This window comes from Leguminivora glycinivorella, chromosome Z, assembly GCF_023078275.1.
Source record: "Leguminivora glycinivorella isolate SPB_JAAS2020 chromosome Z, LegGlyc_1.1, whole genome shotgun sequence".
Lineage (NCBI taxonomy): Eukaryota > Metazoa > Arthropoda > Insecta > Lepidoptera > Tortricidae > Leguminivora > Leguminivora glycinivorella.
Window position 1 is genome coordinate 18,693,420 of NC_062998.1, and position 12,512 is coordinate 18,705,931.

Sequence of the window (12,512 nt, forward strand, 5' to 3'; positions counted from 1 at the left end):
GCTGCGCAGAGTAGTCGACCATCCAACGCGTACTTGCTCGTACGCCTATCACCCACTTGACGTCGCGCCAACACTTTATGGAAAAAGCGGGTTTTCGACAACTACCAATAAGATTTTAGACATTCAAAAATCTTCAATAATACTCAACTGTTTCGGTCGCACTCGTTCAAATATAGGATAGGATTGGTATGAGCGAAACGGTCAGGAGATTGATTGTCAACATGATATCTATCATAAACACCGTTCGAAATGGCCTCATTAAAATCTAAATTTTAAATATATTGAAAGTAATATTACTAATCATTGACGTCACGCTCAAAATGAAAGAGATAGAAAATTTGACAGTATGGTACTCTTTTGCATGATTGTCATAATTCAAAATAAGAACGATGGCTTGCGTTGTAAACAGGGACTGAAACATGACACGGGCCCCTAGCGTCATCTATATACTTTTCACTGTATCACTTGTAATGCCGTTGAACTACCGCGTGCGTATTTTAAAAAAAAAACGACCTTTTTATTCAAATGACACTCTTAGTGACATCTAGTGACATAAATTTACGGCTGCCAACGGGGTACGGTATTTAATATGGACTCTGCTGGTCCTTTATAATCGTCCTTGATGAAACTAAACTATTTTGATCAACTCATACCGCTAGGAGCGCTAGTGTGCCTGTTGCCAACTTTGGCACCGAGCTGCACGTATTAACTCGTAGAGTTTACATAGTATTTGCAAGGACGATTATAAAGGACCAGCAGAGTCCATATTAAATACCGTACCCCGTTGGCAGCCGTAAATTTATGTCACTAGATGTCACTAAGAGTGTCATTTGAATAAAAAGGTCGTTTTTTTTTTAAAATCGCACGCGGTAGTTCAACGGCATTACAAGTGATACAGTGAAAAGTATATAGATGACGCTAGGGGCCCGTGTCATGTTTCAGTCCCTGTTTACAACGCAAGCCATCGTTCTTATTTTGAATTATGACAATCATGCAAAAGAGTACCATACTGTCAAATTTTCTATCTCTTTCATTTTGAGCGTGACGTCAATGATTAGTAATATTACTTTCAATATATTTAAAATTTAGATTTTAATGAGGCCATTTCGAACGGTGTTTATGATAGATATCATGTTGACAATCAATCTCCTGACCGTCTCGCTCATACCAATCCTATCCTATATTTGAACGAGTGCGACCGAAACAGTTGAGTATTATTGAAGATTTTTGAATGTCTAAAATCTTATTGGTAGTTGTCGAAAACCCGCTTTTTCCATAAAGTGTTGGCGCGACGTCAAGTGGGTGATAGGCGTACGAGCAAGTACGCGTTGGATGGTCGACTACTCTGCGCAGCGGTTTTTACGCGTACTTACGGTGACACACAATCGAAAAAGGTCGTCGAGCCATAAGTACGCATACCTGCTCGTATCGTACGTTTATCACCCACTTCAGTTCAGACTGTGTTTCGATCGGCGTTTAGCGACAATGATTATCAGCTCGGCTTCATGGCTTTACGAACCTTAGCTCGGACCATCGAATATGAAACTTATAAACTTCTTTATACACAAGGGTATTAAAGAAGTTTATAACCAGGTGCTCCATGACACCATTGCACCAATCTATCGCCAGCACCGCTACACTTCAACGGCCAAGTCACACAACATCCATACTAATATTATAAATGAGAAAGTGTGTGTGTCTGTTTGTTTGTCCATCTTTCACGGCAAAACGGAGCGACGTATTGACGTGATTTTTTAAGTGGAGATAGTTGAAGGGATGGAAAGTGACATAGGCTACTTTTTGTCTCTTTTTATATCCCCCCACTTCCTTAGAATGGAGGATGGAAGTTTGTGGAGAGATTTTCGAATTTAACGCGAGCGAAGCCGCGGGCAAAGGCTAGTTAACTATAATAATAAAGAAATCGCAGTAAGGAACTTTATGTAGATTTCATTACTTTTTAGAGATAAACAAGCAGCTCCATCAAGACGGCTATTTTGAACAGACTGTTTTTGGTGGGATATACATAGGCATAGGTATATAACACTAACAAGGTATCTATTGTCTTAGTCCGTTTTCACATTATCCGATCCGATATCGGATGTCGGAAGGATTTAAATGGGAAAAATCCAAGATAGCGCCTGTAATGTATGGGGTATCAGTCCTACATCCGATATCGGATCGGATAATGTGAAAACGCATTTAGTCTCATTAATTATTACTTATGTCAGAGTTTCACTAATTATTTCCTTTTATTCATTTATTATCTCAGTTTAGGTTTATACGAGTACCAAACGAGTAGTATATACGAGTAGAAAATATATATATTACCAAAACAATACAAACTATCATTAATTTATTATAAAAACGTAAAACGTAATCCAAAGTGTCACACCTGGCGGCCTAACTATCCGCGTTGTGTCCAAGACGAAGCCCGACGAAGCTAGCATCTCTCTACATGTTAGCTGAAATACTGTCAAACCATTCACTGTGATTACTCAGATTATTATAAGCAAAATGATTATCGAATGAACTTTCTGGACAATTGAGATGCATGGGCGCAGTCGAAACCAGCTCGCCTCTTCAGCCGTGTCCCGTTGAAAATCGGAAAGATTCTTTTCCTTAGCACATTTAATGTACAAATTGGATTCGCCTTCTGTCACCAAAACTGGTAATTTTATGTATGAGGTCATTGGTCATACAATTATTAATTTATACAGTTATTAATTCTGTATCTCTACTCGCATTGCTGCTGCGATTCTAAAATATTTAATATCCATATTATGAATATTCAATAAAGCATACAATGACATTTGTGATGTGACATGGATGTTACATCTGTTGGCACAATGATTGCGTTTTGTTGAACGTATTTGAGCTCAACATATAGGTTTATTATCACTAAGTATATTATATTAATGAAGCTAGGAACACACTACGCGGACGTCCGTCGTGAATCGACCGCGGACGGGAATCTGGACAATGACATTACACATAACCGTGCAGACTATCGGTCGACGGACGCGGACGTGGCCTTGAGCGCACGGACGTCCGATCGAAATCTGGCTCTCTGGATGTTTTGTTCCGTGCACACTGATAGGTCGCGGTCGCGGTCGTTTTACGACGGACGTCCGCGTAGTGTGTTCCTAGCTACAACGAAACGGATGTGACATTTTCCTAGTCCACCAACGTCATCTAGTAATTTTATTTGGAAATAATTAGACAACATGCGAACAAACTTAGCCAGCGAAGCGATCACAACTACGTCGAGGCCGACAAAAAAATATAATTTGTAAAAATTGTGTTATTCATAGTATAATATAAAAACAAGTAAAAATATGTGTGAAAATATGTTTTTTTCCACTCCCGGGTTACGAAACAACGCCATCTAGTTTTAAAGCAAAAACTAAGCTTTTTTGAGGGGTACGCTTTTTTGTATGGGCTATATCAGTCTAGTATTAAATGGTCCTTGGTTTCATACAGCATAAAATTAAAAAAAATTACAAATTCTTATTTTTTTGTTTTATTCCGTCTAAAAATGTAGATCAAGTAATAGCATTTTCTATTTTAATTTACTCAAATAAAAGTCTGAACAACTACGTTGATCAATTCGAACCGCTAGATGGCGCTAGTAAAATTGTTGCCGCTCAATTGTATGGGAAACGTCAGAAGCTGCACGTATTAAGCTAGGAACACACTACGCGGATGTCCGTCGTAAAACGACCGCGACCGCGACCTATCAGTGTGCACGGAACAAAACATCCAGAGAGCCAGATTTCGATCGGACGTCCGTGCGCTCAAGGCCACGTCCGCGTCCGTCGACCGATAGTTTGCACGGTTATGTGTATTTCCATTGTCCAGATTCCCGTCCGCGGTCGATTCACGACGGACGTCCGCGTAGTGTGTTCCTAGCTTTAAGCTAGGAACATACTACGCGGACGTCCGTCGTAAAACGACCGCGACCGCGACCTATCAGTGTGCACGGAACAAAACATCCAGAGAGCCAGATTTCGATCGGACGTCCGTGCGCTCAAGGCCACGTCCGCGTCCGTCCACCGATAGTTTGCACGGAGCTAGGAACATACTACGCGGACGTCCGTCGTAAAACGACCGCGACCGCGACCGAACAGTGTGCACGGAACAAACCGAACAAAACATCCAGCGAGCCAGATTTCGATCGGACGTCCATGCGCTCAAGGCCACGTCCACGTCCGTCGACCGATAGTTTGCACGGTTATGTGTATTCCCATTGTCCAGATTCCCGTCCGCGGTCGATTTACGACGGACGTCCACGTAGTGTGTTCCTAGCTTTATGTGTATTTCCATTGTCTAGATTCCCGTCCGCGGTCGATTTACGACGGACGTCCGCGTAGTGTGTTCCTAGCTTTATAGTATATAGTATTTGGTAGTTATTAGGGCTATTTACACTGCGTATACTTGGCTTAAACGATGTTAGGCCTAATCTAGCAAACTCAAATTGTAATTCAATTTTTGCCTTGCGCTAATTGATTGACTGATTGAATCAATTTCTTTAATCGATTAAATAATCACTGTTGGAATGCTTGCTTGACAATACATGGTAGCTTTAATTTCTATTGCCAACATACAGATACTTGCGCTTTAGTTGCCATGTTGATATTTTCTTTCTTTTTCCGTCACGCACCGCCTCACATGTATTTGAGTCGAGAACGACATCGAGAAACGATCACGAAAGAAACCACGAGAACAATGGTGGCTGCTAAAGTATTTTAGATGGCGGTGTTCTCTTGGGTATGGCAGTATCGTGTTATTTCAATGAATTTCGACAAATGTTGAAGATTAACCAAGGAAATCTATTATAAGCACAGAACAGGACTTTTGGAAATGTCTACAATGCATTTTATGGTCCATCCTTTGCCTGGCACTGAGGATCAATTGATAGACAGGTAAGCATATTTTAGAATAAGTGCTATTGTACGACTCCATTACGATTATCTAAAAAACTGCGAGGTTTACTGTTCATGTTACTGGTTCCGAAATATTGCTTGGGTCATAGCAAAACCAACGGAGGCCACGTTTTCATGCTTTCGTAAATATTGTCTCACTAAGATGTCCGTCCCATCAAAATGGGCAGTGTTTAATTTAGTTGATTTAGTACACGATTTAGTCAAGAATGATGGCGTAATAAGTTAATGTGTAGAGTCATATCGCAAATTATTCGTAAATATTATTCTGTATTGATCATCGTATGACTAGACATTATGATAAATTGAAAAAAAAAAAAAAAACAGTTTCCTACCTTCAAATTTCTCAATTATTATGCTTACAAAAATTGTTAAGAGTTTAGATCGGAATTACGCAAATTAGGATTATATACATTATTTTTATTAGTCAACTACTTGTTCACAGTCATTAACTTTACAGTACCTCTAAAATAATTGTTTTGATGTAAACAATAGGAAACAATAAATTGTTGAACAGATTAGATATAAGAAGAGAATGAATGTGATTCAGATAGCTCTAATTTCCGTAACTGCCGTGTCATCATTATTTATTTTAGTTATCTGATTGAAACCTAGCATCTGTTAATATTTTAAGACGGACATAGATTTCCTATTCACTAGTTGAATACTATTTATTAATAGTACTATTATCTATTGCATTCAACTTAAAAAGCTGCATGTTGCCTATATAATTATCTGGCTCCTTTCGTAAACAGGATCAGAAACATTTTACCTTGCCTATTCTAATCTTTATAAATGTAGTTATCTCTACTTTTTGGCTTGGTTAGGAGGTATGCAAAATTATGCTTGAATCTAGTTATTGATATTGAAAATGCCTTTAAACAATGATTTAGTTTCCCTGTATTTCATTAGGATAATTTATTTTTAGAAGATTATCAATTCAATGAAGCACGCCTTGAGAAAAATACTATATATATTATTATACTGTAATTGTATATCATTCCCATTATGGAAACCATTGGGCATCTTGGGCCTTAGGAAGGTGTGCATGGAGCTGTAGTCAACACATAGAGGCCCTTTTGACACTTGAATGAAATGAAATGTAAGGGGTACGCTGAGCCAAATCCCTTTGACATAGTGGTTAGTGATAATGTAATGATTGCCAGATATTATATTTTTTGTAGATAGATTAGGTCTAGGTTTGTGTTATGGCAATCCTGAAGAGTAACACGTTTCTGAGTAAAACCAAATAATGACTAACGTGAATGATACATTAAGACTCACATCAAGTGGATGCTGCCATTGCCCTTGTCATGGGACACATGCACAGGCGGTGTAATATTATTATTACACATTGACAGTGTATTATTATTATTTAATAAGCAGGCAGGCAGTTAAAAATAAGTAATATAACCTGTAATCATAGCTTGTCAAGTGTCCCACTGATTTTTGACTGATTATTGGAGTTTTGTTTTTATTCTATTTAATCAAATTTCAAATTTGATTGACGTAATCAGCCGGGAGCCGACACTCCAAAGGACAACAGAGTTGTACATGTAATATGCTTGTCTAGTTCATTCTTAGGGTTCCGTAGTCAACTAGGAACCCTTATAGTTTCGCCATGTCTGTCTGTCCGTCCGTCCGTCCGCGGATAATCTTAGTAACCGTTAGCACTAGAAAGCTGAAATCACGCCAACAAAGTGCAAAAATAAAAAATGGAAAAAAATGTTTTATTAGGGTACCCCCCTACATGTAAAGTGGGGGCTGATATTTTTTTTCATTCCAACCCCAACGTGTGATATATTGTTGGATAGGTATTTAAAAATGAATAAGGGTTTACTAAGATCGTTTTTTGATAATATTAATATTTTCGGAAATAATCGCTCCTAAAGGAAAAAAAAGTGCGTCCCCCCCCTCTAACTTTTGAACCATATGGTTAAAAAATATAAAAAAAATCACAAAAGTAGAACTTTATAAAGACTTTCTAGGAAAATTGTTTTGAACTTGATAGGTTCAGTAGTTTTTGATTTAGACGTACCAGCATCAGCTGCCTGTCTAAAACGAAATAATAATAATAATAATAATAAAATACGGAAAACTACGGAACCCTACACTGAGCGTTGCCCGACACGCTCTTGGCCGGTTTTTAAAGTAATATACATTTTGTGCTTAGACCATGCCTTTATACCAAAACATATCTTTTGTTATTTGTTATTTAGCCGTAACATTCCATATCAAACCAAAACTATAAAACTCTATAAAACCAAAAATCTATAAAAACGAAACCAAACAGAATTTAACATATTTAAATATACTCATGTTATACTATTTTTCACCTTAGATGAGTTTGGTGACACTTCCAAAAATTCTATGTTCAAAAATATATACTTAGACGAAAAGTATAGAAAAATATTTAAAAATTATACTTTTCTGAATATAATATTGCATTATCAGTGCTTATTAAAAATGTTACATTAAATACTAGAGAAAAATTATGTGGGTGTGTAATGATTGGTATAACTTTTTTTGGTATAGTAACATTTGATATAATAACATAAGGCATATATTTAAAGAATATAATCACTCATTTGACATAATTAACATTTGGTATAACCACAAAATCTCTACTTTTATTTTGTATAATCATTATTTCGTATAACATTTATTTATAATAACCGTTATATGGTATAACTATATATTGATATACGACTAGTATAATATAACTAGCAAACAGCATAAAACATTTCAAGAATTAATTTTATTCTTTTTTGAAGGGATCACAGTTCTAACCTAACCTACTTTTCTGATAGCAGTACATTATGTTTAAGGATTACAGTTCTAACCTAACCTGACCTATTTTTCTGGTAGCAGCGCGTTGTGTCTAGGGGTTCACACAGTTCTAACCTAATCTACTTTTCTGGTAAATGATGGATCTAATTTATTGTAGGTACATTTTTTTATTCTAACTGTGCTTTAGAAAGAATTTGTGTTATACAATTTATTTATTATTGGAAATAAGCATTATACTTAAAGTATGTTATAATAAATTTTATTCGAAAAAAATGATCGTTATATTAAATAAGAATTATACAATTTGTTAGTATATTATTTGTTGTTATATGATTCAATAATTATATCAAATGATCGTTATAACGACTAAAAATATATCAAAAAAAGTTATATCGATCGATACACACTCAAATTATGTTACTTTTATATAATAAAGCGGAACATCCACCCCTAGTATTTTCCGTTTCATGCATAGTGTTAGTTAATTTAGTTTGCAAGAATATTTAGCAAACATAGTATGCGCAATTCAGAATTTTTGGAAGTGTCACCGAACTCATCTAAGGTGAAAAATAGTGTAATAAATCGTGATATTACGTTTCAAATCATCTGGAGACCCATCATCAGGCATGAGTGCTCGCGGCGACTAGACTCCATGCAGTGAGAGCTGGAATACAGATATAGATATTTAAATATGTCTCATAGAGTTTAAGGAATTTAAAATGTTATAAAAAGTTAGATTAGATTTTATTATGCTTATTGATAAATTTTGGACATGTTGTTTTATTACGTTTTATTTATTACGAGTTATTCTAACCACTGCCTGGTTTGGAACCCTACAGTTTTTATGGCATGTATATGTTTCTCCACTTTTTATTTGTAAGTTTCCTATTACAGACTTAAAGAAGTAGCCGAGCGATGGAATCGGTACGGGACCGGCGCCGGCTCGTCGGCGCTGAGCTCGCTGCGCGGCGTGCGCGCCGTGGCCGCGGGCCCGGCCCACATCGCCTGCCTTCTCGAGGACGGAACCATTTGTCGAGCTGCATTTTCTATTATACCAGACCGATTGGACTTGAGCAAAACTGACGCTAGCAAGAGCGGTGGAAATGGAGGTGGAGGCAGTGGGGGTGGCGGGACGAGTGGGGGGAAGCAAAGTGGCAGCGGTGGTGGTTGCGGATCGAGACAACAGCCTCGGACCAGAGCACGTATCATGAGGAATTCCATTCGAACTGCCACAAGCTCACAAGGTATGGACCAAATAATTAAATTAGACTAACCAGGAAGGATTTAGCCCGTGATTGCCTTTTTGTTTATTCTCGAGCTTACGGATACCGACGCAGTTACGTCCGACATGGTAAAAAGAGAAAACAAAAAAAAGGTGATCATTCAAAACCCAGTGTACTTACAACCAGTGTACCAGCTATAAATACTAACACCGAAATTAGCGGAAATGAACCTACCCCAATTTAAAGAGCCACATTTGTGTAAAACGATATCATACACGTGTAAATAGATGTTTCGCTATTTGTGTATATTTGTCGTATTTATGGCCACTGGTTGCGAATTTCCTACGTACTGCATTCATGTCAAATTGTTATTAACCTTTTGTGGAAGAGTGGTTGCTTTATTAACAAATATCTTGAATAAAACAAGCGTCAGTATCAGTATGCCCGGTATTGAAATGGAAAAGTTAGTTAATTAATAAATTTAGTTATAATGTAGCAGAGGCGGCTCGTGGCTATAATATGTGGGTGTTCACTCAAACTCTTATTGTGAGCACCAAGATCCTACATGTATGTACCTAGTATGACGGTAGGACGGTACTCCTGTGTGGATTTTCGATATGCTGAATCTAAGGCCTTGCATATTTCCTGACGACCGATCATTGAGACGGGTTTCGGTCCATGCACACTCACCACCTCCGTCGTCCGCGCCACTTCCAAATAAAAGAAATGGAAAACCAAACAGTTTTCACTTTTGTCACATTCACATAACCACTGGACTTTTAATTCTAATCGGGTTGCTAAAGTTTTTTCACACACTTTTATGTCACGTTGCATCCATCCATTCTCACACACTGAAATTATTTACACTTACCCTTAATTAAAACAATTTAATTATGCGGTTTCAAATTAAGTCTAAATCGTATTTCCTGCGGGTGCCGTACAACTTGTTTACAAAATAGCGCGCGAAATAAGTACGCGGATGACCGCGAAGCGCATCGCGCCTGCGCGCTGCAACAAGATGGTAATCAAGGACAAACGCACAGACCTATACCGAGATAGAAGGAACAAGCTCGGCGGTTGACAAGACCAACCGTGTAACATTTTGCATGGACACTTGACGTCACGAATATGAGTTGACTCGACAGTTTGAATAGCTAATTTTTACATCGCTCGTAATCTAAGAACAAATTAAATTATTTTTATTACACGCATTGCTAAGACACTTATTTCATGTTTATATAGATATCGCTCGTTTTGAATGCACGCCAAGTCGAGGTCGTTAAATTAAGGCTGCAATGAACAAAAGAGCAACAACGCAGACTGTCGTTTGCGGCGAGGAAAGAGGTCGTTGAGTCTTCTTTTTGCCACGCGAAGTACTAAATAGGATACTTCTTCCTTCTATTTTGATATAGTTCTGTGGTCGGTGCGGCGCTCCCGCTTTACCTAATATTTCATAGATAATCGTCTGTCTCACGCGCGGAGCTGTGTCTAAGCTTCTCTTTCACTCTCACTGAATTTTCTATCGATGAATGCACTGAATCTTTTTCCATAGGAGCGCAATCGAAAGCGCTCCGTTGAGCGCGGTGCGTATGAAATTGTAGGAAGGGAGTTGGCGGAGTAATAGTCAGATTAATGAACTGTTAAGAAATACAAGTAATTGTTTAATTGAGCTTAACTTTTTTGCGATACTTTTTTTAAATAATAATACATTAATTAGAGGTATCATAACAGATGTATTACTATAATTTACTTGTGATAATTTCTGGGAGTGCACCGCACAAGCGCACTTTAGGGCGAGCCGCTACTGTAATGTAGTATTAGGAGTTGGTTGTAAGTGCGTTCTCACATTATCCGATCCGATATCGGATGTCGGACCGATATCCCATACATTACAGGCGCCATCTTGGATTTTTTCCATTGAATTTCTTCCGATATCAGATATCGGATCGGATAATGTGAAAACGGCCTAAAGTGCTTGTTTTGTTTGGTACAGGTTCAACGAGCCGCGCCGCGGGCGTTATAATCGGCGCGTCGGGCTCGGGCCGCGTGGTGTCGGTGCCCGCGCCCTTCGTGCCCGAGGACTTGGTCACGCAGGCGCAGGTGGTCCTGCAGGGCAAAAGCCGAAACCTTATAGTTAGAGAATTACAGGTGAGCCTACTGTTTCTATGTACATACTTACAGATTTACCCCCTTAGTCATAAACATTCACTAAAGTAAAAATCATTTGTCCCTTTCCATCACACCGATACGTCGGAAAATTTTTTTTGGCTTGATGACCTTACTTGATGATATAAGGGGATTAGTGTGTAATCGTTTCCATCATTTTTACTCGTAAACGTTCGTTGTTGTGCTACTTCACTCAACGTCAGTACTTCTTTTACTGAGACAGACTAGTATGCACGGAAACTCCTCGGAAAGCAACAGATGACTGTTGAAAGAAAGGTACAGTCGGCGATAAAAACTTGTTCCAAAACTGTTTTTTTTTTTTTTGTAAAAAAACTTATTTTCATATTTTTAAACGTATGGTTCAAAAGTCAGAGGGGGGGGGGCACATTTTTTTTACTTTAGGAGCGATTATTTCCGAAAATATTAACAATATATAAAAAGATTTTATATATTCCCCTATTCATTTTTAAATAAGCCAGCAAAACACGTCAGTGCGTTTTCACATTATCCGGTCCAATATCGGATGTCGGACCGATATCCCATACATTACAGGCGCCATCTTGGATTTTTTCCATTGAAATCCATCCGACATCCGATATAAGATCGGATAATGTGAAAACGGCCTTAGGGTTGAAATGAAAAAAAAAATCACTCCCCACTTTACGTTAACTACGGAACCAAGAACATTCTGAAGTTTGACAGTGATTTGGGGACGATTAATTTTATTACTTTGTAATGGATGGCACTAGCCTTTTCCGTTATTAGTTATTACTGAAACTGAAGTCGTAATCTTATCTGTGCATGGTTGTGCACGCAAAGGAACGTCAAATTGTGCCAACCCTGACAATTTCAATCCGAATGGAGTGGGACAGTAAGCACCTAAATATTTTGTGGTAACTAAATTAACACCTTTTTACAAACGAAATAAAAGTCGTAGAAGTCGATTTATACGATAAATAACTGTCGGCGAAAAACCAACATACGTATAAGTACATTACTCGCGTAAATTATAATACAACGTGCTGATAGGCCTGATGGATTGATATTTCTGATCACAAGTCTTCCAAAAATAATTTAAAATTTGTAAAGAAGCTTCGAGGCCCGAATAAAACGTACTCGCAGTTAACCTTTTAAATTTCGTCTTAATCAACTTCATAAATACTTTTTTTTTGTCTTAAAGTCTATATTCAGTATATATGCATAATAATTTTAATTGGATAACCACTAGCTATACATCCATAATAATATTATACTTTATACTAATATTATAAATACTTAGATTACGGAACATGTCCATTTGACCCCCTACCTGGGTACGTAATTTCTAGGTCTCGTGCGAACGAGGCATTAACGAATATAAATACAAGGATAGATAAAAATAAACAATAATGTA

General features: G+C 37.7%; 1 protein-coding gene across 15 annotated transcripts in view; it reads left to right on the forward strand.

Moving 5' to 3' along the window:
- Nucleotides 1–4,663: 4,663 nt before the first annotated feature.
- Nucleotides 4,664–12,512, forward strand: part of LOC125240549 (E3 ubiquitin-protein ligase hyd) — a 61,808-nt gene continuing 53,959 nt past the window's right edge. For all 15 annotated transcript variants that reach the window (XM_048148464.1, XM_048148468.1, XM_048148475.1 and 12 more), the window contains exons 1-3: nucleotides 4,664–4,922; nucleotides 8,625–8,974; nucleotides 10,947–11,101. In XM_048148464.1, the coding sequence (XP_048004421.1) occupies nucleotides 4,861–4,922; nucleotides 8,625–8,974; nucleotides 10,947–11,101 (567 nt within the window). In that variant the 5' untranslated portion in view covers nucleotides 4,664–4,860. The remainder of the gene's footprint in view (nucleotides 4,923–8,624; nucleotides 8,975–10,946; nucleotides 11,102–12,512) is intronic.